The sequence below is a fragment of the Anguilla anguilla genome, chromosome 4, assembly GCF_013347855.1.
Source record: "Anguilla anguilla isolate fAngAng1 chromosome 4, fAngAng1.pri, whole genome shotgun sequence".
Taxonomy (NCBI): domain Eukaryota; kingdom Metazoa; phylum Chordata; class Actinopteri; order Anguilliformes; family Anguillidae; genus Anguilla; species Anguilla anguilla.
In genome coordinates this window covers 28815955-28843844 of record NC_049204.1, presented here as the reverse complement: position 1 = coordinate 28843844, position 27890 = coordinate 28815955, and the positions used below count along the sequence as shown (strand labels likewise).

At 37.1% G+C, this 27890-nt stretch overlaps 2 protein-coding genes across 10 annotated transcripts in view; both read right to left on the bottom strand.

Annotated features, from left to right (window-relative positions):
* The window catches only part of nek7 (NIMA-related kinase 7), a 63803-nt gene extending 56173 nt beyond the window's left edge, over positions 1-7630 (bottom strand). For 3 of the 7 annotated variants that reach the window (XM_035414132.1, XM_035414137.1, XM_035414140.1), the window contains exon 1: positions 7352-7630. The gene's annotated coding sequence lies outside the window, so the exon portion shown is untranslated. Of the gene's footprint in view, positions 1-4861; positions 4915-7029; positions 7159-7351 lie in introns of those variants that run through there. The other 4 variants (XM_035414135.1, XM_035414136.1, XM_035414138.1 and 1 more) reach the window with 4 other exon arrangements.
* Positions 7631-13633: 6003 nt separating this feature from the next.
* lhx9 (LIM homeobox 9) lies at positions 13634-27841 on the bottom strand. Of its 3 annotated transcripts, XM_035415962.1 has the most exons (6): positions 27701-27841; positions 24257-24468; positions 22986-23188; positions 21920-22275; positions 17996-18198; positions 14800-17351 (listed from the first exon to the last, which is right to left on the bottom strand). In XM_035415962.1, the coding sequence occupies exons 2-6, from the start codon at positions 24428-24430 to the stop codon at positions 17097-17099; spliced, it is 1191 nt and encodes a 396-aa protein (XP_035271853.1). In that variant the 5' UTR covers positions 24431-24468; positions 27701-27841; the 3' UTR covers positions 14800-17096. The 3 variants fall into 3 exon arrangements, with proteins under 3 accessions (XP_035271856.1, XP_035271853.1, XP_035271855.1); XM_035415965.1 differs by lacking the exons at positions 14800-17351; positions 27701-27841 and adding an exon at positions 13634-14399 and having other exon boundaries at positions 24257-24758; XM_035415964.1 differs by lacking the exon at positions 27701-27841 and having other exon boundaries at positions 21920-22272; positions 24257-24769.
* Positions 27842-27890: the final 49 nt, after the last annotated feature.

Genomic DNA, 27890 nt, shown 5'->3' with positions numbered 1-27890 from the left:
ACAATGTTTTTATTTCGGCGTTAGCGAACCGTACTTTTAGTACATTCTTTGCCGCAGTTGACCTGCAGAAAATTCCTCACCTCGTCTTCACTGTCGAATGTGAAGAAGAAAAAAAATATTGGGCTGTCTGCAATCTATGTAAATGTACGTGCTTCAATAACACCGTAACATTTACTGCCCTTTGGGTAGACATAATAAAGAGGAAAACATTCATTATATACACAGCCATGCAACAATTAGCAACAGGCTCTCAGGAGCTCGGAAGAGATTTGCATTCAGAACCCAGGAATGACAATCACGGTCTCCGAGGAGACACGGGCTGTTGTCGTGCCAACGTGTCACAAATCAAACCGTGTTTAAAAGCGCAGCCTTGCGGAAGCGAGCTGGTTTCAGACGGCTCTGACACGCGCGGCTCGAGCGGGCTCCTGGTCAGCGTCCGTGGGCGTGTCCGCACGCTTAGAAGGAGACAGAGAAAGAGGGGGCGATGCCTCACAGAGCTGCACAGCCCTCGGCTCTCCCGTCCGTCAACCCCCCAAAGGCTGTCCAAACACGGCACTGGAGACAATCCAGGGGTCCCTGCTCAAAGCACTGAGGAAACAGGACTGACAAAATCCAGACTCTTGCACCGAGCTATTTAAAACCGCACTGGGCCCTTTTGGGTAACCGATCCTCTCACAGTTCTTGATTTGTCACATCCGGACAGTTTTTGTCTCAGTTCTGCTATTGCTACTGTTTTAAGTCAAAAAGCTGACTTTCCATTGAAATGAAATGTATGATAGTAGATAATTATTTTAAAGATACATTGAAGGAATGTGTGTATATGAGTAGCCTAAATTCTGAATAACCTAGGCTTAGCTCAGACTGCCACAAGATACATTTCTAAATCTAATCTAAAATTCAGATCTCAATACTTTTTTGCTACTTCCAAAATGAAACTGTATATTCCCAACTGACAATGACACAGAGACACAAGCAGAACTGCGACTGAGATCCGTGTTCAAAGAAATGAGCGAGCTTTCATCTGGGGTTTTCACAGAGACACCACCCATGCCATCTGCACAGCTTACAAGCTTCAGCAGTCCAATAAACAGGGTTTATACTGCTCTAACTACATAGAGACCAGCATTCTGGGAGAGCACTCTGTAGAATATTCAACATTAAAACAAAACTATCGCCACAGTTGGCCCCAAACCCAACACGCAAGGCTTAGTAGCACAGGCCTACGAGATGCCAATTCTTCTTCGCCAAAAAACCCGAAATGCCACCCTGTCCCAAGACCTTCAAGAACAGCTAAACCCCCTGCTGGCTTCCAAGCCTGCCTTCAGAGATCTATAAAACATTTTCATTCACTGCCCATAGCCACACTGGTAAAGGTCTCCTGGTCCAACTTGGCATGACTTCTGAAACAACATGGATGCTTCCTGCAGCTTCCAACAGGCTGTTTGTTTCCCACTGATTGAAAACACTGTTGGCCTCACACTGGGAGACTGAAGCCAGGAGCTTCCTGCGTCTCGTTCCAGACTCGGCCAGGCCACAGGCCGAAAAGGACTCAAATCCCCAATAATGCTAACGCGAGAAGCCCACAGACGTTAGCGATCCTGGCAGACAGATAAAATATTCTGACAGTCTTTCAAAACATGCGAATGCGCCGATCTCTTCCCCCTAGATCCCGTGTGAAACATTAAGACTCATTTGCAGTCAAGTCTCGACAAATAACCACTGATGGCATTCCATTTAGAGCGACGTGCATTTTATTGAGTGCAAATGCGTTTTGCGCTTTTGTCTCATTACATGACAAATTCATACTGTCATTGTCATTGTTGTTGTGCTTACGGTGGCATATGCATCTTGTAATTATTCCATGAAAGCGAATTTATATCCTGGGGGATTTACAGTTTGTTTACATATAATCAAAAGGAATGAAGGAATAAGAGGACAAAAAAAAAAAATCACATGAAAGAAAATATCTGTTTTTGAAAGATCCTTTCCGGCACAGTGCACAATGTGCCAACATCGCTTAAGTAACAGCGAAAGCAAATGCTATGCTTGCACAGTTAGCCCATACGATGTGGACAAATGGCTTATCGCATAGCCTACATGTGCATATGCGTGTACACATGCAAACAAACAGAATATTAACAGGCTGTCAAGTTCTCAGAGGTGACAAATCAAAGCATGGTGAACTCACTAAGCCACGCCCGCCCAGCTCCTGCTCCAAGCACCTGTGCTCTCCTGTTGAAACGCAGTGGCCCAGTGACCTGCCTCTCGCAAATGTTACTTGGACACTCAAAAGCAACTGAAACCCAGATACCAATCAGGTCAACTCTCTCTGAGCACTTCCCACACCTCCCAAACCCACCTCCTACCATGGGCTACTACAGACTACATCCCAAAGTTACGTACCAAAATTGATTGCAAATTGCTCCACTGTAGTATGTTAATATTCACGCCATGGATGTTTTATTGTAGCTTGGCCAACAGTATGCTGTAATACATTCCATTAAATAAACATTAATTAAAATAAAAGTATAAAATAGTGTTGTAAAATATATATATTTTTCAATAAATATCAATTTAGAATTTTTCAAAGGTATCAATACCCGTATGCCGAAGCATCAATAGCAGCTGCGCCATATTCCCATGAAAAACAGGACTACTTAATGAGTGGAAAAGGAGAGACACGAGCCTGCGTTTTGTTCGCTCCACCAGTGACACACAGACAGCGAAACACCAACACACACAGCTGCCCACATGGAGCAGCCCCGCCTCTCTCAAGCCCAGCTCAACCTCTTACTCACTGCATTGTTCTCGACGGAGCTCCAACCGAAGATATTTTGTGGTATTTAGGCTACTTAATTTATAATAGCAAGTGATGAACCTCTGCTACTGGTTTTGGCAGAAAAAGTAAACAGCAGGACCACTGTTTGGAAATATTTCACATTTGAGGCAAACAAAGAAAGAAAAGTGAAGAACACCACCATGCCCGTATGCAAACGTGCCATAAGTTCGTTATTTCCTCTATTATTGCACATTTGTCACAATTGTGTGAATCTCAGCCCAAGTATGATACAGACTTGAAATAAATTTAGGCTATCCGTTACTCTATCCTAGAGCCCAATAACTATGTAACAATATCATTCATACAATTAGTATTCAATTTTATTACATGAGAACATTTTTCAGAACCAAAATACATGTGGCAATGTTTTTCTTTGAAATACACTTTCACTGCATAACTGGAAACACAGGCTACATATTTTACTCATAGATTGTTTTTTAATGGGCAAATCAAATTAATGTTTATTTACAACTAAATGTGTTCACGGTAGAATTAAATACAGAATAGGCAGCAATGTTTGAAATACTAACAGTTTAACAGCAAAAATTATTTGATACTTGAGGAAACGTGCTAGCTACCTTTCATAGCCAGCTAACGAGGGCTTCTTTTAAAGACTGGCATTCGCAAAAAATAGATTGCATCTGTTGTACGTAATTACTAACACTGATGATCTTGACTATTGATGTCCCTAACTTAGCAAGCCAACTTGCCTGGTAAAACAAAACTATAGCTAGCTTGCTCTCAAGTAGAGCATAACTAGCTAACTCGAAAGTCGTGTCAAGCTAGTCAGCTCCTTGCAGCAGAGAAATCAGGTTTTCTGTTAATCAGGTTAAAGAACTAAGCAGAGGAGTGAGCAAGCACTCCTAGCTATAATGTAGCCTAGCCTGTAGCTGCTGGTGTACTTCAAGCACCTTCGGGGGGGGGGGGGGGGTTAAAGTAGTGTACAAGCAGAGCCTGCAAAATTATAACCAACAGTAACAGTTTAAGGATATGTATGAGCAGAACAGAATATAGGCTAGTACAGCGCTCTGGCACTGTACAGGTAGTATTTTGGCAAGACAGACAATCCTTCTAATATTTAGGGGGAATCCATATTATTTGAATTTAGTTTGATTCCTTGCATGTTACCTCATTCTTACTTTAATGTTTGTTCAAATATCAGCCATCAATGACCTTACCAATGTTAGTGGGACATCTTGTAAGCAGGGAAGAACTAAAATTTGGTTTCATCCCTATGTAGCCAAATATGTACAGTTATACGTAGTGACACTTTCTAATTGTTTTTTGCAAGAAGAAAAGCAGATTACTACTAAATGTACAAGTGAGTACAAATAAAGACAATGTTTTCCAACTAGGCAGATGTTTACCATGGCCACTGTCTTAACAAAATACACTACAGATTCTTAAATTGCTTTAAATTCAAATTACACGGCACTGTTTGTGCTTATTCAACAAAGATAAACTATGCAATGCAGTAAACATATCAACGTAAATAGACTCTAATACATAATGACCAACAAAAGAATGCTTGCCACAATGTGCATTTTAATATAAAATAGTATGCTTCTTGGAAAGACATTTGCATTCCAGCATATAGACTAAATGACCCTGAGGATTCTGAATTGTACAAATTGGACATATTTTGCAAATAAAGGAAGATCAGAACTCTCTTCAGAAATATTAGGAAATTTTGTTATAAAATAAAACACAGTGGTTCAAAGAGTGTAAAAATGAGTTAGGCTACTTCATTCTGATTGTAATATGGCTGTCAAATCTGATAACCTGAGTGTATATACCATGCAGCACTTTTTCAGAATAACCTTAGCGTTGCATCATTTCTGTGAAGGGCTGAACCACACTGTTCGCTATGATGTACAACACAAGAACTGAAAGTAGGTCTAGAATAGCTCTGGGCATTTTGTAGATCAGAAGCATTTTATAAAAGATTTTTTTTTTTCCTTTTTCTTTCCAAAACCCCAGAGTGAAATGACGATGGAAATGGTCAGACGATGAGTGTCTCACCCTTTCCTTTAATACAATGCAGACTCAGCCTTGGGACAGGAACAGGAAGCTCACTGTAAGGCACAGAGAATGTGAATAAATACCAGAGTGCCCAATCATGCATTTCGTATGCCTGAGGATTTCTTTATTTCTTTAAGATGATGTACTTTCACCACTAATGCCATTGTGTCCTGTGAAGCAGTCATTTTCAGACGCTCACCTCTGCACAGGGTTAGTAAAAAAATATAGGCATACTCCACAAAGACAGTTCATCTAGTCAGCTGAAAACTAGTATGCTTACTGCAAAGGGTCTCCTAATGAGTGTATAACAAAAAAAGATGAAAATCAGTATCTGAGATAGTAGTTACATTTCCAAAAGCTCTGACAGGTACAAACTGCCCTCAAATCCAGATTGTGTCACTCAGTCGTTTATTTTCAGGATTTGTGTTCCTCCTGATTCCAGAAGACTATCTGGCTGACAGCAAGGTGTCTCATGGGATGTGAGGTATACAGCATTCACGTGTGGGCAGTGTGGAAAGCAGACGGCACTGGCTGCAACAAGCCCTGCTTATTTCACACCATGCACACTTCAAGGGATTGAGTTTGTTACAATGACTGAGAAATGAATGCACGCCTAAAAGTCGTATAAACTCAGCATTGGAATTGTATAACAATTACGGAAAGATGTGATAAAGAAACAAAGGAAAACATTAATTGCACAAGTTTCAGCCAATGCAGTTAACATTTTTATGCTGTTATTATGAAACCACAGCCTCAGAATCATCTGGGTGGAACCCATCTCCCCTTGTGCGTGTCACAGTTGTGACACTACTGGAAACTAAATCTTGCCAGAGAGTTACTTTTCATCCTGACAGGCAACTGATCAAAAGACAACATCAGCCCCTACAGGCTCCTGATGGATGTACCTGACACAATCTAGTGAATTTATGGTTTTAAAAAACACGATTTCTTGTGCTTACACTTGTTTCCATGAGTGACCTGAGGCACTGAAGCTTTAAATAAGAAGTTCAGAGGCCATCCCTGCAGTGCGCAGTGGAACATAGGGAAAAACATTCCCTATAAAACCTCCTGCCAGAATGTGTCACACATGACCCGTTTCATTGGGAAGGTAAAATAACATTCAGCACCCCATGCAACCCATCTTAAGCTTCCGCTGACAAGGCCACTGCATCATTTTATGTCAATTTTGCAGCTACAGTGAGGTGTAACAGAATGCAAACCAGGCTCCCCAGAGGCCCTGGCTGCATATAGTGGGCAACCAGGCAAAAAATAAAATAAAATTTTTAAAAAAGCAGCCGACTGATGCTCAGTAGGCATGAGCCTGGAGTACTGGACAAAAAGGAGCCAAAAAAAAGAACTTTAAATTCTGTAAGTAATGATGTTGTGTTTTCTGATGCATGTTTACCAAGTTTTGCTCACTGTTTGTCAACTCCATCTTAAAATAGGTGACAACACACATTTCATCGCTGATAAGAGCCCAGTGTGTCTTGGTCAAATCACAAATGTAGCAAACTACAACTCGGTTTCGCAAACAATGAATCATATACAGCCCAACTTCACACTGGTGGAACAGGTTAGAGAACTAGCTATACACATGCTATAAATTATATATCTAACAATCTTTGGGTTATAATGGAATTGGCTGGGTATTAAAAAGTTATTGACATCCCTTATACTTGCAAGAAAATGTTTGCTAACTAGCTGTCAAAATATGACATGCTAAGTTAGCTAGCTTCTAGCTAGTACTCACGAGCAATTTTTTACCCAGCATGGCCTGAACATGGGGTATGGCCTGACAAGCTAGCACTGACTAATCTTGGCTAGCAGCAGTCGCAGCGCTCTCCAGAAATACACAGAACTAGTTCTCGCATTCAGCTAGCAAGCTAACATTGACCTGCTTAGATGCTAAAGTTACATTATCGTATTCAATTGAATACGTGTTGGTTACCACTACGCTAGATAGACTAGTTCACTAGTACTCGGGGCAAACAAGAAACTTGGTACATCTTGCTGGCAACCAAACAACTTTCGAAAAGCGTGTTAATTGCATCAGTTCTCTTCATTTTTCATCTGCCAAAACGCATTTACAAAACGCAAAGCTCAATGTAATTTGTAAATTACGTTGCTACATCGAGATGATCAACAATCATGGTCAAACAATAACTTACTTGTCTTAAACTGGATAGCCAGCGCTGGCTAGCTGGAGCAAACAAATCAGCGAACTTTGGCTAATGTCCTTAGCCATCGGTTCCTAACGTTACTGTTACTCTCGTGGTTACGCTTAGCTGTAGTATGGAAACCATGTCTGTGTAAACTAAAAAAGCGTTTCCCAAGTGTAACGGTAGAAAATCAATTCACCTTTAAATTCTGCAACGTACATACAGTACAACGCATTGGAGAAAACTTTTTTTGCAATCAAAATGTCATTAAGATACATTTTAAGTCAAACATGTGAGTCGTATTTACAGTTTGCTCGGGTCTATATCTTACCAGGAAGTAGCCTCGGGGTGCCTTCGCAGTCAAGGACTTCTGAGTTGATGGCGGTTGTCTGGTTTAGCTATATTTCTAAATCTTTATCCAATGCTTAACTTCTAGGGCCGCTTTTCAGTAGCACCGATGCATTCAGACAAACGCCGCAGTGTAGATTTCTATAGAATATTGTAAAATGTAATAGTTATATTACAGTTAGGACTGTACCATAGCTCTTCACCATTCCTGATCAGTGGCAGTATACATCCCAGCATTCCCGGAGGAAAGGGGCGGTGCACAGGTCAAATATGGGGCTGAAACATTAGGCACAGCTGAAATCTGCGATTCGCGAGATTTCTGTATCACTGACAATGAAGATCACTGGCACCGCATCGCCTAAGAACAATTTCTTCAAGATTGAAATGTTACGGTGAATTTTTTTTTTGCTTTATGAGGATGCAATTAAGATTAAAACGTAGTTGTGAAACAATAATCTCCGTTCACGCGGTTTGCTGGATTATTTTAAATAGTCGGAAAGGTTTTTATACAAATATTACTGGTACTGCTTCCTAATCTTCAGCGTGGGTGTGTGTGTATGTAAAAAAAAATGTATCCTGCTTGTATTTTGTTGGTTTTTGTCTTTCAGAATACTAGATCTTCGGAGGAGGACATTACTTCCACTATTGACCCTGGTGAAATAGGCCTATAGACCCACAAAAAATGGTTGTCATCCATGACTTGGATTATCTTTAGACTTATTACACCTTTGTTTTAAAATGTTATGAGTATGCATACTTTTTGTTTGAATAATGAGTAATTCTATCAAGTCCGCACTTTTATTAATTTCCAGTTTTATTGAAGGAGGCATGTTTTTGTTAGTCACAGCTGGCATTAAGATAACATCATTATTTACATGCATTATTTACCTTTCATCCAAGGCTGCAATGTCATATTTTTTGTTAGGGAGCAATAATTGTTGCTGTCACAGTTTTTCCATTGCAAAGGTAAAACTGCAAGGGCAGTCAAATATTTATAACCAACAGTTTCACAGATCCTAAGATCTTTTCTTTTTTAAGCATATTGATTATATATATGGAAAAGCCTGACATGAGGACAGTGAATGGTTGCATAGCTTTCCAGCCTTGCATTTAATCATTAACAAATGATGTGTAAGTCAGTTTGTTTGGTTCAGCTGCCTTTCTGTTAACACACTTGCATATGAAAATCTGGTTGTGATGTGTACAGTAAGTTTTCCTGTAAGAAATATCACGAACAATAGTTGAAGATTAAAAGAAATATCTCAGGGAAATCTGTCAATTCTGTTGGTGAATAACACTATACAGAATTTAATGGCATGAGTTATATTGGGTTTGCTTAACACCCACATTTTCTTTCAATTAGATCAATGCTGCTCAGTGACAGATAGGGACTGCCTTCGCATCTTCAAATTTCAGGTTTCTGAGGGAATAATTATAAAGGTAGATGAAAAGTAATATATCACAGAGTAAGGCAAGATCTACCAAGATACACGATTCAACATGCAAGTCTGTTTTGTTTAAATCTGCTCCATAATACAGTAGCATTATATTTTCATTGTTCTAAAAGTAGCTTACAATTGCAATGCAGTAGCCTGATTCTAAACTTCGCTTCTTTTTAGGAATTCTGTTTGATTTAAAAATATTGAAACATAAATTGCCTCATCTTCACTTTTGTCTTCACAAATATTAATCTCTTGTATTTTAAGTGTTGTATTATTCTTTGCCATAATCAAATCATATTTAAAATGGATGAGTAAATGAATCACAGAAGATAAGGGGCAATCAGGAGCTCCTTTTCTTGTGTAAATTGAATATATTTATTAAACAGACCAATGAGGATATAAAGTCTCCAAAGGCCAGATTACAGGAGCAATTCTATGGTGCGTAAAGTGTTATGATTGTACTACTGACTATGGAGGTCCTAGCAAGACTGTTCAGATCAAATATAATGGATATAGTAGTAAAACACCATACTGATATATTATGTTTTCTTACAATGTTAATAATTTTATCTAATTTATAGTATCTGACCAAGGCACCTAGGTAGACTTTCATTAATAATCTATTCAGAGGTTTTTACTTTACCTCAGAGGGAGTACTTCATTTAGGCTGCTTGTTACCATTTTTATTGCAAGCTACTAATTTTTTATGTCATGGTACTTTATCAGGAGAAATTGCAAATGATTAGTAGGTTTATGATTCACTGGTAAAAAACAATATATTAGAAATGATATATTGTTATAATTTCTAATATTGATTGCAGTTATATACTGAATTCCAGTGCCGTAGTCGCAAATCAAAATTGCTAGCTGATTTGGTCTACTGCTTACAGTATTTGGGGGTTCAAGGATGGTATCATGCTAATGCATTAGCTAGCTAGCAATGTCCCCAGCAATCTGGAAACAAATCATGAAGGTGTCAGTTCAAACTGTGGGCTCGAAGTTAAAAAGCAAGAAATGAAACTGTTGAAAAAGGCTTGCACAATGTAATAAATGATCTAGAAACTGCACAATTTGTGTGCTATAGCCAGAATGTCATGGGAATGTACGCACAACATGAGGCTATTCATGCAATTAAGCCTAAATGGTGTTCATATCATTGTATGATTCCTGGTTTGTAATTATATTTGCATAACAGACATTGAATGGTGTGCATGTGTTTATTTTTATGTTAAATAACTGGATATGGTTAACAATGGTCAGAAGCAATTTCATTCTTAGTGTTTCAATACATGTGAAAATATCATATGGAAAGCACAGCTTAATTGTATTGGTGTATCTCACGCCTCGGTTTAAGACCTAATTATTATACATAGGAGTGTGTGCTAGCAGGTCAAGACTCTCCTTGCCTTCAACATTCACCCACTTTTATTCAGTTATGAAAAATGAAGCTTGTATTTAGTCTCCGTCCTCACCAAAGCTTTAATTTGAGGCAGTTCAATGACACTGCAGGTGTGGCTGTGGTCCTGTTCACACCTTGTCATAAGAAGACATTGCTATGAAATGCACATGCTGCCTTTTTGGAAGAAATTACATGCACAGTTAATGAGAATATTTTTCTAACAACATGGATATGCACACAGATTCTCCTGATTAAGTAAGATGTTCACCATCCTTGGGTGATGATCTGTTTTTGTTCAATCGATCTGACTCAGGGAGGGAAAAATGAGTCCGGAGGTGTCCATCAAATGTTTAATCTTGAACAAAGCCACTGCTATCCTTCGAGGAAACTCTAAGGGATGCTTTTTTTCTTATTTGTTTTCTTTTTTATGTTTGCTCTAGGGTAGAGCAGAATTACAGTATAGAGACATGTACCTAAATGCAGTCATAGCCACTATGTTAAGAGCTCCACAGTACAGTAAGCCAACAGATGGATTTAACACAAGTGTGAGCCCTAAAGGTTTGAGAAGAAAAGAAATCAGAAAATTAATTGTGGCAAAGCTGACCTGTCAAATAAAAACTTGGATAAGTGATACAAGGATATGCACAGATGTGTTTTCTCATAAAAAGCAAGGTGTAAATAATGTAATAATAGATTTGTGAGTGCATAATCAGTCATATGATCTATTGTTTCATCTTTCCTGTTAATTAATATACTGTGCTTTCATTTGCATACTCTGTACATAAATAATGTTGAAATATGAAATGTTTTTCAGGGTTTTTTTTTTTTTTTTTAATGTTGACTCATTCTAAGCAAACATATCTTTGTATAAATCAAGATTCATATCAGATACCTGTATGTCACAGTTTTAGAAGACATTGAATAATACATTTTCATTATACAAAATAGGCCCATCACCCTTACTTCCTCTTGTGAATACCTGGACTACTGCCTGTGACTATTGTATGACATAAGCCTTGAAGGAACAATGTCATTTGTAGGTAGCCACACCATGTGTCTGACAACAAGTATATAGAGGGGATTATGCGCTCAGCAACAGGAGAGTAAGGCAGTGACCTGGAACTGTAAGTATCACATGACCACCCATGGAACTGACACCATATCAGAGCTATGCCCCTCGCATGAAGAATACAGCCTAGCAGACTGCTTCCACAGCTCTCTGTACTGCTGTCTTTTGTTTACTCCCATCAGCTGAACTCTGTGTGGTTAATAAAGTCACTTCCCTAACACTGGCTGTTTCTATAGTAGTACAATCACAAAATCCAGTGCAAAATCCAATACTTTATGCATCTCTTACACCTTAAGATAATGTGTTTACTCTGCTCTACTTACCCTGCACTGAGAGAGGAGAGATGTGCATTCCGTCAGTATTATTTTCATCTGTGAGCAATGCAGTCTTTCGGCCCTTCCATGCAGTGTATTTAATACTCTCTACCACAGACGAGACAATAGACCTTAATGTATGCTTATCATCGGGTGAAGTTTCTGTTCACTTTCAGAGGACAATCTCCAGGTTGTTTACTTGTCTGTCTGTTTCTGTGGTGACCCACACACATGCACATACACACGTGTCCACAATGCTCTCAGGAAGTTCTCTAAATTCTTCAAAAGACACCTGTGGATGAACACATATGCACTAATTCAGTCAAAAAATAGGTGTATTTGCAGTACCCCTTCATCTAATTTGCCATGTTACTTCTGTATTCATAAATTAAGCCATATTATCTCAAAAGCACATTAAGAACAGCTTAAATGCAGCAAAAAATGAAGAAAATAAACTTCATAAAATACCCAATTACTGTTCAATATTGTACTTCAGTGTTGTTTTAATATAAAACATGCTGATTTTGACTTCAGCAGCATGCTTTATCATTCTATACTTACTAAATCAGACTAAAATAGACATATGTAGTTGTTCAATGTCAACAGTTGTTTTTGTAAGTATAGAATGATAAAGCATGCTGCCAAGGCCAAATCAGCTTGTGATCACAAATGTATAAGTAATATTCAAAGATGTATGCAAATAAATATGATACTTTTATCAAAAACTAAATTATCAACATACACAATGTATATATATTTATATTTAATACAAATCTATATGACATACCATCATACTTATGAAATGACTGGTGGAGATTGATATGTTATACTTTTTTTCTATTTTGAACTATGTTCCACCTTTGGTTATTATTATTATTATTATTATTAGTAGTAGTAGTCGTAGCAGTAGTAGTAGTAGTAGTAGGAGTAGTAGTAGTAGTAGTATATTATTGTTCTCTGTATATGGCTCAATCTCTATGTTATCTGTGAACAATGTAGGGAAGAAGAATCTTAGTCAAGATCAGGCTACAGCAGCAATATCCCACCCTGGATTCATATGTGCAACCTTGGGATTGCTAACCCAGTCCCTTGCACCATATGTGAATAATGAAATCAAGGAGCAAGTCCTTGCAAGATATTTAATAAAGAATCTGAGGATGTGTAATCGATCAAGTAGACATGATACACCTGCCGGATTTTTTCTCTCTGGGTGAAACTATCATACCCATTCTCACCTTAATATGACATCATTTAAAATATGCATGATCAGCTACAGCTGTTATTGTATTTTTCTATGGATTATTAGCTGCAGAATTTTACATGACTGCAAAGTCCATTTCATTCCTTCAAAGATTATTACATTACATTACATAGAGATACAAGCAATCTGTTTAAAACAGGGCTGTCCAACCCTCTTCCTGTAGATCAAGTGTAGGATTTCATTTCAACCCTAATTTGGCACACCTGATTCTTATAATTAGTAGCTCAATGAGATCTCTTGTTGTTGAATGAGGTGTGCTTTGTCAGTGTTGAAGTGAAAACCTACAGAGCGGTAGATATCCAGTTACAGGTTTGGGCAACTAGTTTAAAATTATATATTAAAAATCTATATATGAAACAGAATGTGCTGAACCCTGGAAAGCAGCGAAACTCTGGTGTATCAGATATAAAGAACATGAAATTCATGTCTCAAATAAATAGCAGATTACACCAACAAAATTTCTCTTTCTGAAATAAATGATGGTTAGATAATTTTCCTCAGTCAATCATTTTTTTCTTAAGCTATTAGTACATTTAGTTATCGCGGTGGAAAAAATACTGAAATGCTATACTAAAATAAATTCCCTTTTCACAGACTAGGTATAAAAGCCTAGGTTTTTACACCTAGACTTCTACAAGGCTTCCTTTCACTAGTAATCGCATTGTTAGCTGGTTAATGCAATATCAGCAACTTCAACATTTTTTTGTGTGGTATTTGTGGTCCTCCCAAACCAAATTAGTTTTTGTTTCCATTGCAATGCAGCTACTGGTATCAAGGACAAAACTTCAGAGCAAGGTTTATTTCACAGGTGACAACAAAAGAGTGCATCAAACATGAAAGTGTACATTGTTAAGAAATGTTAACAAGATGGAAAGGTGCATGCAGAATATGAATGCTCTTTATCTTTTTTTAAAACATCCTTTACTTCCAGTGCAGCCAGATGGCAAAGCACCAGCTCCGCAGTCTGCTTGATCCGCTTGCTTTTGATGGACATTCTGCTGCGGAGATTCCAGGAGGCCGTGTGTTTGCAAAAAATAATAATACTTGTGACAAAAAACTTTTTGTAATCAGGCTGGGGTAGTGCATGCGTGTGTATTTGTGTGAGTGTGTGTCGCTGTACAAGCAATTGCATCAGAATATTCCTAAATTATTCATAAATTATGCCTTCACTTAAACACACATTCACCCCTGTGGCTTGTTGCCAGGTTGCTCTGTTATTCATAGATACATATTTATACATATTTTTTCAATGTGTGAACTTCATTTTAGTACAAAGGAAATGCAATGTCTTGTTTCACAATGATATAGGAATACAGCTCATATACACTGGGTTCTCCTCCGTTGGTGGGTTCAATCATTCAGTATTCATTAAAGTCCATTTTACATTTTTGGCTCAAAGGTTTATTTATATGCTATATGTTATCCTAATATTGTCTTTGTCTTCAATGGTGAGGAATTCCGATCAAAGTTTTCCTTTTCTTTTAATACTTTATGGAATTTTCAAACGTCGGGAAGTGTGGCTGTAATGCCCCAAGATTTGTTCTCCCTGAAAGAAATCATAGAGTAACAATTTATTAAACTACAGAGCAACCTGGCTTTAAGGGGGTCTGCATTTATTGTAACTTTAACTTTATTTCTAATGTTAATGTTTGCTTTCCAGCATTCATTTGATTCAATTTAAAAAGGAAGCCATTTTCATGCATTAAAAAAGCAACCTTCATATTTCTGTAATATTAGACTACAGGATTTTAGCAACAAGTCTGTGGGGCATTACGTATGAAATAAACATAAACTGAAAACTGAAATAAACAAAAGAAAGCAAAAATGTAGAAAGCTGTCATTGGACATTGGTCACTGAACTGTAATTTGCTGATGTGGGAAAATGCAGTTAAGTATCTTGGAAACAACACATTTAAAAGAGTGAATTGAATGAAAAATAAAACTCATTTAAAGCAAAGTATTTTTTTATTCACACAAATTTAATAAGATATATAACAACCGTTTGGTCCATAAATATTTAAGGGGAAATAGTTTCTATACACCATCTTTATCAAGAAACAAGGAAACATGGACAATCTTGTTAGAACACTTACTGTACTATAAACACAAAGATCAATATATAAGATTCTTGGATTACCAACTATATCTGAAAGAGTGCACAACTGCTTTCTATGACATCGCTGTCCCCTTTCAACAGGATACACCATAAAAAGATCTTCAGAAATAAGATGTAAAACAGTACAAAACTAGTGAGGCGTTAAAAGGATGTGAGTCAGATAACAAACAACACATATCCTGAATTTCACAAACTTTCTTCCAAGTTATAGCATAAGGCACATAGTAGAACTGAGTTAGGCATCTACTTTATTAAGTAGATTTATAGTACCATTTTGTTCTACAAAAGAACAATTTTTTTGACACTTAGAATGAAATGTTTCAACCCAAGCAAGGACTCTCACTTTCGCTTTCAGCCAGAAGAAGCACATTTTTGGTCTGTTCAGTGGCAAGTGTCCGTAAAGAAAGGAAAACATGGCCAAAAAAGATAAAAAAATGTGGATGACAATTTTTTTCATCTGGCTCATTCAAAGCATTCCAGCTCTTGGAGGTCTTTATAATGTTTCCTCAGCCCTCAACTCAACGTATATGCAGCTCCCTACCTTGTCTGTTCTTTCATTTCTTTTTTGTCCTTATTCTTAACACCCTGAGCAACATGATAATAATGCACTTTCATCTGGGCAGTATATTGTCACTTTGCAATTGAACTAATTCTACTGGCATTCTGAATCCAGATCTGTTCATTCACGTTAGTGTTTTTACATAATGAGGCTTAAAGAAGCTTAAAAGTGCTCTATCATTTAAAAAGGAAACAATCAATTAAAACAGTGCCCACCCTTTGCCTTGCTTTATACTGAAAGTTAGGACTCCCAATTAGAATTCATATCCCTAATTTTTGTTGTTATTTTCAAACCATATCTGATATTATGATTACATCGCCTGTTGAACAATTACCACTGCACAGATCTATATTCTGTTAGCCTCCTGCTACAGTTGAATTGTATGCAAAAACAAAATGTATACTGCAGTTAGCATCCACCTGGAGTTTGAGTTTACAGCAATGGGAATATGCATTCAATTTATTAATCTAATTTTAACAGTTTTATTTGAAATACTGAACACTGGGGTAATGTGTATTCCATTGGACATTACCAAAGCCTATTGCTACCATGTACAATTTCAATTTGTTTACATGAATATGTACACAATAGCATGATTATCATATTTGGAGGCAGTGAAAATTTTACAATCCAATAGACTGTGAAAATCAAATCCTTGAAAGAGTATGACTAACAGTTAATTCTTAATGCTGTTGTCTCAGCATTGTTCAAATGGATATTTTTTTTTACATTTCCCAAGTGGAAATACAGTATAAGTATCAAACAAACACTGCACTAATGAATCCTTTCCTTCTTTGTGTCTAACAGGAATTTCACTGCCGGTGCTTTAATCTCCAGGTAATTCAATATAAAGTCTCCAGGCTGAATGGGATGACACTGCTAACACACAAACGACAAATGAAACAATATCCCAAACTGTTAAAATTGAAAGGTCATTTATTGACCTGATCTATTAGCTGTGTTTGAACAGCGTTTTTACGCTCACTGTTTTGCACTTTTGAACAGAGTTCAGATCAATAAATTGCTTAAGACTTTAATCTGTTGAAACAGTGTTCCCATTGTTTATGTTTCTGGGTTAGCAGTATTGCACATCCAGCCTGGAGATTTTGTATTGAACCTTTCGAAAATAAAGTATTTAAAATATTTGTTCAAAGGACAATGTCAATATAGTGCATACATACAGAGCTTTGTGGGAAACATAAATACTCAATAAATAATGAGTACATGTTTGGAATGAAAGAAGTTAGACAATATATCCAATTTATTTGAAAGTAGCCAATTTAGATTTGTGAATTCATTTCAATGAACAAATAGAATGTTATAACATTCTCATTTAAATGTTTAACATGATTGTTTTGGGGGCTAGGGTTCCAGAAGTGAGTGTGATCGCTTTACATAATCAGCAATAATGTCAAATTTCTCAACACAAACAAATCGCTGAATACACTAAAAACTCAGCTGCCAAGCGGTCGCAAATGCTACACACCAATAGTCGAGTTTGAATGCTCGTTTATTTGCTCTCCCAAGAACTGTCTCTGGTTACTTGAAAGGTGTATTTTAAAAAATCGTTAGAAAAGGTTCGTCAGTGTGGTTTGCGAGGGGCTCCCGGATTCGTGACTGTCCAGACTAGAGGTCACAGAAGTCACTACAGTGATAGAGGGATTGGTCAGGTCTGTTAGTGTGGTCGCGGTGCTGGGTGGGGTGAGCGCTCCGCTGTCGGACGAGGGGGGAGGAAGTGACGTGCCGTCTGCCTTATCAACACCCCCATTCTCCTGTCGCAAAACGTTCCTTCTGAATTTGGCTCTTGCGTTTTGGAACCAAACCTGCAAACCAATCCCAATGTCTTTATTTTTTTTTTTGTCTGATTCGATCGGACTGTTTTTGTATTATTTTTCTTTTTCTTTAAATGCAATGCTTTTATGTTATTAACACCACAGTTTCACTGCTACAGAACACTGGATACTGGCACAGAGTGGAGGTCATTAAAAGTTTTAAAGGGGCACTGATTTTTGTCACTATCCAAAGGAGATCTTTTAGGTTCAGGAAGAAACTAAAGACCAGCTGGAAGCAGAAAGTTGCATCCACAGAAATATCCGGGTGCATAACATATGAATTCTTACAAGTGAAGCAAAATAGGTATGGAACTTATTTACTCGTGGAAAATAGAGCTCCACATAAGGTACAGCCAACCTTAACATGTAGGATAATGTGTCTTTTTTTAAATGATCCCACTGACGTTGTGAGAACAAGCAGTGGATGAAACATAACTACAAGTTGAAACCATTCAATGCATGGCTGTTATTCAGTTGGCATAAACTGATGCCTGAGAACCATTCAAATGACTGTGGGTATAAAATAATGGACGTAGAAAGCAAATAAACCAAGGGGTAAGTAAATGATATAAGATAGCCATCTAGACAGAGAATGTAAAATGAAGAATAAAGTTTAAGAATGGATTCATGCTTACCTGAAGAACTCTTTTAGTCAGCCCGGTTTTCTGGGCAAGTTGCTTTAAATCCTTTGCGTCGGGGTTGTGGTTGATGGCAAAGTAGGACTTCATGGTGCGGAGCTGGTGGTGCTTGAAGGACGTGCGCATGCGTTTGGTCTTCTGGGATGGTGGATAAGGCTGTTGGTCTCGGTCCAGGTGATCAGCCTCATTTTCATTACAGCCTGAGGTAAGACAAATTGGGGAAGTTCTCAGTGTTTGTGCAAACTCTAGAGCTTTACACTTTCACATGGCTGGGTAGGGTACTGCGTACAGAACTGCTGCTTCCCTGGCTCGCTGTCCCCAGCAAGTGTTCACTGTCTGTGATTCGCAGAATTTTGTGTGCGCAAAGCACACAATCATAGTTACCTGAAGAAACCTAATCAGAACGGAATTTTTTAAGCAATAGATTTGCCTAAATCATACTCAATTTTTTTACAACCTGTATTAGTAAAGAATACCATCTGTTAATGCAAGTTACGAAATGCACATTTCTTAAAAACCCTGTACACTTATAGAAATGCAGTTGGAACAGAACAAAAACCAGGACAGGGTCCCCTGTATTACAGATGTCTATAACATGTCTAGCTGAGATCTGGTTCCCTGATTTCCAAAAAGATTCAGAAATGGCTTATGCAAGATATTGCTGAACCCTTTTAAAAGCCCGAGAGCTGCTCCTAAACAAATGAATTCCAGCTACAAAAGTTCTAGCGGCAAAATGCACTTTTAATCAAAATGTAATTTACAACATACCTATCCTTGTATTAAATACTTTCACGTAGTCCAAAGAAAATAAATATCTATTAGCATTCGAATTTAAGTGGGCATTTAATTGAAATGCAATCGTTTATTGAATACCTTTGGAGCAGTAGCCCAATAAGTAGCCCAATAAGTTTGAAATGTGGTGATTTTAAATTATTATTTCAAAGTAATACAATTCACTGATGCGCATATGTTCATTATGTCCACAGATTACTATGCTTAGGTTGAGTTCATGGGCCCAGTTCAACCATCCTTTCACAAAGCACTTTAAACTTTTTTAAGAGTAACGAACTAATTTTTTAAAAATACATTCAAAAAAAGTTATTCATAAAGCAAGCTGCTGTCAAAAAGAAAATGTGCGATTGAAAACTAATACCAAATATAAGGTGAATATGGTCGACATTAATTAAGAACCCCCGATAAAGAAATGCTGTTGCATTGAATGGGCCGATGTTCGGAAGTAATTAAAACAACCTTCCAGCGCGTGCATTTTTAATTGAAACGAAGTTATTATAAAGATGTGATCTAAAGCATAAATAAATAGTGAATCTGATCTAGCACCCACATGTTTTTAACAATAGACGACTTGCTAGAATAATTAAATGTTTCGAAACGAACCACAATTTATAATAATAATAATAATAATTATTATTATTATTGGTTGTTGTTGTTGTTATTTAGCGGTCTATTATTGACTCATGAATTGACACATTTGATAAAGCAGTAATTAATGCTCTTAGCACTTAATTTAATCATTTGCAAACAGGTTTTAAAGAGTAACATTTAAATATAATTGCTTAGAAAAGCAAACAAACCGAATGTGCACGTGAGGAAAAAGAAACCCCACGGGGCTTGTATCGACCTCACCATTGTGAAGAGATTTATAGCACGATGTAATCAAATAAGCTAGATAAATTTTAGTTTCTATAACAAGGGAAACTGAGTGAATATTGAACATGCCACTGTATTAATATTTTTTGCTGATACAAAAGCATGTAAACCTTTCTAAATGTATTACATTTATATATAGCTGACTTTTAATATAGACATTGTAATCAATACTGTCCATTCATGTTAACCTTTTGTTTAAGCTATCCGTCACAGGTAAAGTTATGCATTTTCTCGATTAATATCGAATGGCCTTGCCTATATCCACAAGATACAACTGAGAAGCATTTATTTAATTATTATTAAGCTCCTCTCAATGTGCATATTTTTCCTCATGGTTCGCAATGCAACATTGTCCTACCAGTAATCTTTTTTAAAAACGGCTTCATGGCCTAGAAATCACGTATTTATTATCCTAGCTGGAACAAAAATGAATGTTTCTCGTTACAAAACGTTTTCCTGTGTTTACGATTACTCCAATAGCATCAGTGGCTTTGTTTTCAAATGTCTCATCCTTGTAACGTCCACCAGGGGTCCCTATATCATCAACAAACATAGGCTACCATTCCCTCGACAGTGGTCTAGGGGGAATTGAAATAAGAATGACTGCAACAGATTTAGAAAAAACACAAATAAGGAATTCGTCTTAAAGGTACATTTTGACAGAACTACATATATTTATCCGGTTTTGGTGTTATCTGTAATAAAGGTAGCATACAATAATGTGCAATTGCATTATGTAGGCCTAGGCCTATTAAATTTTCAAAGCAGTTATTTCAAATGTGAAACAACTAATAGCCATTGGTTTTCTTCTTTGTCCTTGGAGCAACATGATAAAAAGATATTTCAAATATTTGAATGGAAATCTTTAATATTTGAATGCAATGGCGGGCCTTATTTCGTTTCAGCTCGTAAAGGGGTTACAGTGCTATAGGCTTACACGTGCCACGATTTGAACGTGCAAACTTTCCCTAATTTAGTTTGCTTCGGGCCTGGTTGTTTCTCACATAGATTGTGGGCTAATTAATATACTCTATCGCATTGAAAGCAATTTATCATTTGATTGCGAGTCATGAATTAAGGCTTGTTTTGTATTAACCATTGTTTATGTTCTTTCCATTGCTTATCTCTATGTAGATTCTGGATCCTATGCCTGTTATGTTCCAACAGTACACCAATATTGACTGAAATAGGCTACGTTAGGATTTCATTCGTTAAAACATGTTTAACAAATATTTCGACGTCTTGTAATTATTTAACTACAATCCGGGTGTTATTTTACTTCGTTCGTTCTGTAGAGAGTCACTCCTGAGAACAGTAATGACCTTTTGAGGGTGATTCAGAACTGGTTGGAAGCCAGGGATTCCAACGTCACCTTCAATTAACACAGAACAATTAACACGCAGATTACCCTTATTTCTCTCCATTCATGAAGAACAGCACAAACTTGGCACACAAAGCCAAACTTGTTCAGTCAGACGATAATTGTAAAAGCGGTAGAAAAGAAACGTTTGTGGCCTGTATAAAATACCGCACCTATTTAAATCCAAAATAAAGATTAACTGAAGTCAGAATACTTTAGGCTACTATATTACAAATATATATTGGTTACATAGCCTATTTAACGAACCCCGCAGTTTTATGTTACTGGGAATGGAAGTAATGTAATAATTACATGTAATGTTACATTATCATTAGCCTATCATCTGAAAAGAGATTCACGTTGAGTGCACAAGTTCAGACAATCACGGTTGCGTATTTAATTACAATTCATACTTAATCAAATGTAGGGTAGCCTACTTTTATACTTAAAATTTTCATTGAAAGTCAAGCTGCTCATAGCCAACGTCCATTGATGTAAAAAGATTCACAAATAGAAGACTACATAAATCCAATTTAGGGTGTACTATAGCGTTACAATTTAAAACCAATTATAATAGACCTATAAGTGGAAACATAGAAACAATGTCACTGAATTTATATGGGTGATAGTTTACTTACGTCTTGGATATGCAATTTGGTGCAATTTTTGCGATTAGTTTTGATAGGCTATAAATTAATCATAAATTACAGGCCAATACATTGCTGTTAGATTTTCTTTATTTTAAGTTCACTTATTTGACTGCTCAATTTCTGTGCGGGGTGTGGTTTCATTTGTGCTAGGTAATAATAATAATAATAATAATAATAATAATAATAATAATAATAATAATAATAAACTGTGCAAATTATGTCTGTGCACCACGCGCAACTCACCTGAGTTGTAACTCGCAATATCTACCCCAATGGCTGGGCTCTTCCTTTTCCGTGGTCTTCCTTTTTGGACCGTGCCAGTGCCGTTAAAGTAAGGCAATGCCAGCCCCCCGCCTTTGGCAGCTAATTCAGTGTAGTTTAATTGAGGGTGGTATTCTCCCTGGATGAGGGTTTCGAAGTGGACCCTGCAGTACACCAGGTTATCTTTCATGCCGAAGTGGTCACCAGTGGTCAAGGTCTTGTTACACGTGGTACACGTAAAGCAGCTCAGGTGGTACACCGAGTCCCTGGCGCGCATGACCATTTCCGAGGCTGAGATCCCAAGGTGGCAGCGGGCACATCTCTGCACGGAGAACCTTCTGGAACAGTAAATATTTTTTAATGATATACACGCAGACATCTAATGCATATAGCTAAACAGATATATTCTGGCCTATAATACCAATGTAGAAACTAATTAATTTTTTTACTTTTTGCTTGTCAAAGTCTCAAAAGATCGCTCATCATATAGGCTTAGCTTACATCTGACAAACTTCGTTTTAGTCCACTAACTGGTACTTCTGTAGCTATAGCCATTTTTAAAATATGCAATTTTTTTTATTGATTTAGGGCAATAATTAGACAAGAAGGAGTAGATAGAAGTTCCAAATGTAGTATTTTTCAATTAAATTTGAATGAATTACTGGTTCGGTAATTCACAAATTATCATAACGAAATGTTGGCTATTAATCATCTTTATGAAATCAGCTAAAGCAGCGTTCATAGCTTAAAAATTGTGTTTCGGTCATTGGAGATGTTCAGGCAAGGGGATGTAATTTGTAGAAATGGCCTACTGCAGTGAACTCTGAATTTTGTTTTCCCTGTCATAACATAATGCAGACTTGTTGCTGGCCTAGTAGCCTATCCAGTATCATCGTGTTTGCAAACTCGGGTGTGTGTGTGTGTACAATCGAACTCAGAAAATTGCGTAAATTTCACGACTGCAGGTTATAAAACTCACGTAGTGTTTCAATTGGGAAACTGAAAGTGAAGCCAACCCCTACCCAGCATTAAATACGCCTGCCGTTACCTGTAATAATCCTCTTTGCAGTAAATGCTGCCATCCTTCGCGAAACACGTGAGCTCAGACTCCAGGGCCAGTTTACACTCACAGCATTTCAGACACCTCAGGTGCCACTGCTTATCCACGGCCAGCAAGTAGTATCTGTCGGAGATTTTACCGCCACAGCCAGCGCACAGGGCTGGCTTCTCCGGGCTCATTGAGGGCATACACTGTAACAGGAGTGACAAGGGAAATACGATTGAATATGAACGACCTACTATATAAGGTTTACAAGTTAATACTCTACCTTACTTTTATAAGGTGCTGAAATATTTGTACAATAAATAAAAATCGAACAAATCCATAAACCAATCTATACATTTTCTGGTGGCCTATGTCGTTTGATTATCTTCAATATCATCATAGAAAACCTAAATGTGTTTATTAGATATCCATATGGAATTTCGACGAAGAACATTTTAATGTAGGCCTACCGAACAAGTGTAGTTATGCAGTTACGTTTATCATTATTTGTTTGTTAAACACCCTCTGTTCTCGAATGTTAAACGTAGCAGGCCTGTGTATGCTCGGTGTTATATACTGGATTAAGTCAATTGCGTAGTCTATATTTTTAAAGAAAAAATGCAGGACATGCATTTTATAGGCTAGTTTAACGGAAGCTTAGTTGTCGTAAGTTCAGTTAGCTTCAGATAAAAATTAATGAATTAGAGCATACTGATTCTTATTATTGGCACCTAATAATAATAATAATAATAATAATAATAATAATAATAATATCGATTATTATAATTGTTGGTATTGTTATATAATAATTAAAATAATAAAAAATATTATTATGTTATTATTAGCCTAATGCCACTGCTGTTGTTGTTACATCGAATTTGCTAAACTTTCATTAATTTTTCACCAGTCTAGTTTTCTACTTTAAAAATGGAGAATACGTGTTTTCTTTTAGTTTCATGAGCGAGAATACAGGCAAGTTACCATTACCCTACATGCGTGTCAGATTGTATATTTTTAGGCTACAAATTGCAGAATAATCCACAACACATTTAGACAACTTTAGCTATTAGAAGTTATTTGCTGCCCGTATTATTCTTAATTATAATAATTATAATTATTGCCTCAGTGAGAAAGACAGAGGAGTTGTAGGCTAGCAGACATGAAAAATAATGATTAAAAAAACGCAAGCAAGAACTCCTCTGTCTTTAGGCCCCTTATATGCTCTGTTTATGGCTGCATATTTGAAACCGAAAAACAACTCAGTCAAATCTTACCGCGTCTCTTCCGTTCATCTGAACGCTTTTGGCCAGACGGGAGTCCGTTTTAGATCTCCTTTCCATCTCCTCCATGATTCCTTGAATATGATCCCCGGAGATCCCGTGAAAAAGCATGGCTGCTGGACGCAATGTGCAACTGCTGTCTTCTGCCTTGCACCCCACAACTTCCATATACAGTCCCCCCGTAGCTTCAGATCATCCGAACAGATCTAGAGCGAGAGATTCACAGACAAAAAGCTTCACTTCCTTGCAAGTACAAGCAACTGAAATAATTGTATACGATAGATTGAGGTGGGGGGAAAATGCAACGTCTTTCCGCCCCGCTAATGTCTTGGGAAAAAAGTATACTCCAGATGATAAGGCAACCAAAGTGAGAGCAAGTAGTGAAAAAAGCAAAAAAAAAAAAAAACTGAAATTTGTGTTTTCGACAGTCCCCGATTTTCTTGGGTTCCGAGTGCTTGAAGGTCAGGTTGGGACTGCCTGAATCTGAGAGCTGTGTCCTATTTGTGAAGAGAGCAAAAGCCTGCCCAGTTTGGATAATTTGGTAGGAGGAGTTCTCCCTCTCTGAATTGCCACTGATTTCTATTCACCAACAAAGACCTGTCATTCTCCGCTCAAACCCCTGGTGATGGGCAGCAGGAGCGGAGACAAACATTTGGTATTGACATGTTTCATTCTTTTTCATGTAATTGACTTTTTGATTCGTTTTCCGGCCGAGACATTCGGGAAAAAAGTAATGCCGTTTTTAATGTGTAAAATAATTGTCTACTATTTATCATTTGAACAGGACATAACCTTTTTTGTACAGCAAATTCAATCCATAAACAGTTGATTTTCGTATGGGATTTGGTTTTACAAGAACTTGCTGAAGTTCGTTTCCATATATTTCATCTGCTTTCATCATGCTTTGAGTGAGATATTTTACTGGAGAAAAGGAATAGCCTAGTGGTACCTTGCTTATTATTTACACAAGATTTAAAGGACCTATCATCTACCTGATTCACGGTCATTTAAATATACCTTTTGGGTGTGTAGAACAGTGGTCTACGTTCTGTGCATTAGTTTAAATATTTGAATAGGCCATGTTATTATTACTCTCCAAGTTAATATCAACTTACTCTTTGTCTTGTAATTAAAAAACAGGACACGAACATTTCTTGTGTGTGCATGGTTTATGTTTTTTGTCCAAGTTTGTCTGTTTGATTTGTCGATCCGCTCACCGACCTCTGAATTTGCTGAGAGGGCGTATGAACATTTGAAAACAGTTTTGCTAATAGTAGGCTACACGTGAGGTACGAGCAAAAATGGAACTTATTTCCTGCATACGATTTCCATAAGGATAAACTGCATGTGCAAAGCATCCAAATTATCCTAAGCAAGTGAAAAAACTGTGCTTGCTATTTCACTGGCGTGTTGTAATGTGGCAGCTTGGTTGTTATTAACTATGGATAATGAAATTATTCTGAAGAATAACCAGGGTACTTTAAATTAAACATATCATCGGCAGTTTAGTTACAATGTGCATATTTCTCGTTTTTAAAATCTAAGATCCTAAGAGCGTTGTACCGCTCAAAGGCCTTATTCACTGGTTACGATATTCAAAATGGGGCAATGCATGACACAATGCAGAAACAGTAGAGCATAGATAAACGTATGAGGGGATAATTTGCAAGATATGTACGTTTCTGAGTGACAGTCATCTGCCATAAATATATATATTTAGTATGCGCATTGCGACGAAGCTTAGCCAGAAAAAAGTCTGAATTAATTAAAAATGTATCTATAAACAAGAGAAAGATCAGTAGCCTAACCAGGCACCTTTTTCTTCAAATAAATACAGGTGGGGAATATTGGCCTTAGTCATTTTGAGATGTTATGTTTACATCTAGGATCATAAGCATCAGATATAATTGTTTTTCTGTAATATGACCACTTCAGATAGCCATAAATGGCTAAACTGTGTTTACAGTACATATTCAGTTAGTACTTCCGGAGTTCATCTCTTCGGTCTGTCAGATCCCTTTAATCAAGCACCGAGTGATGAAAAAGACACTGGCGATTAATTTCATTTGAAAAAAGGCGCGTGACAGGCGAAATTTAAATCCTTAAATTCAAATGAAAGGGAACTCAAATATATGGCTTTTCTGCACGTGCAAAACATATTAATTGCATTGTATTTACTTCAATGCAGACGCAAATCATGCATAGGTGGGTCACATGTAAACGCATATTGTGTGTGCATTTTAAAACAGTTTTTTATTTTAGTTTTGTAGAGCTAGAGATCATCAGATACAAATATTCCTCATCACATTCAGGGAAAATTTAAAGAAAACAAAACCTATATATTGTAGCCTACATCTATACGCGCTCACAGAAATTGATCTTTCTTTGCCCAATAAAATAAATAATTTCAATCAATATTCATGTTGATGCCAAACTACAGCACAGCATACCTCCGATGACAATGAAAATCGGTTTATTAATGTAGTTTATTAAATATCATTTCATATGCTTGTGGACAAAAGAATGTATTATTTAACCGTGTTTAGTGTTTAAATGTTTTCCCTGCAGCCGGTGAGGATTGTGCTATTTCATTGATATGGCAAGTAACATAAAGGTTATTAAAGCGAGGATTATCTTGGTATTTAAATATCGAGAACGTGCACGATGACTGCCAGTTTGCCTCCAGTATCAGAATAAATTATATGGGCACATGGTCACAGACATTTAAATTAATTAGTCCGCTTCCAAAATCATTGTAAAATTTTTACAAAATTTATTTTTTATTTGTTTCAATTTCCTTATGTGAAATACATATTGGCGTAGTTTTGTCTTGGTGTGCATTGAATTAGACACACATATGCCATATTAATACAGGATTAAAATGATATATTCGCTATTCGTGCATTTAACCCCTAATTTAACATTTTGGTAAATGTTACTTTGAAAACTAAATTATTCTAAATAAATTGCACACCCTCTGTACGGTGGGATCAATTAAAAACGTATCTGCAGATGATGCCGCATGCATTGCTGTGAAAGGTACTTATTCCCCGTTGTATTTACCGTATGGTCTTTCCAGTTGTACTCTTGAATCTTACAAAACAAAATGTTAACAATGTACATACACTGTATTCGAAATAAGGTCACAAGGGACACGCCAGGCTAAAATACACAGTTTTATATTACCTGATATATCATATTTCCTTAATTAAGATACATACACACGGATTAGCCTATTCTACCATCTTTCAGATTCATACACCTGGAATTTCTTTCTACGGTCATATCTTCTTGCCATGTAGCCTGAATCATCTGCTTAGCCTAACATGCCTACGACTTTTTCACCTTTGACAAAACAACAGCATGCATGGTAAATATTTATTTTCAAATTAATAAGTTGTCCAAAAATAACTATATAATGCAGAGCTTTTGGCTTACCTTGTGCCTCAAGACGCTTCCCTGTGTTAAACTGCGCAGCAGTAAGAGAGGAGGATTCGCGATGGAGAGGAAGGCAGAGGCTCTGCCAGTAGATGGGGGTTGTTCCTTGTTTCTTGTAGTCCCAGTGTTAATTAAAATAAACTCGTTGCTTGGTGAACAGACATCTATTCCTCTGACATGTATATACACA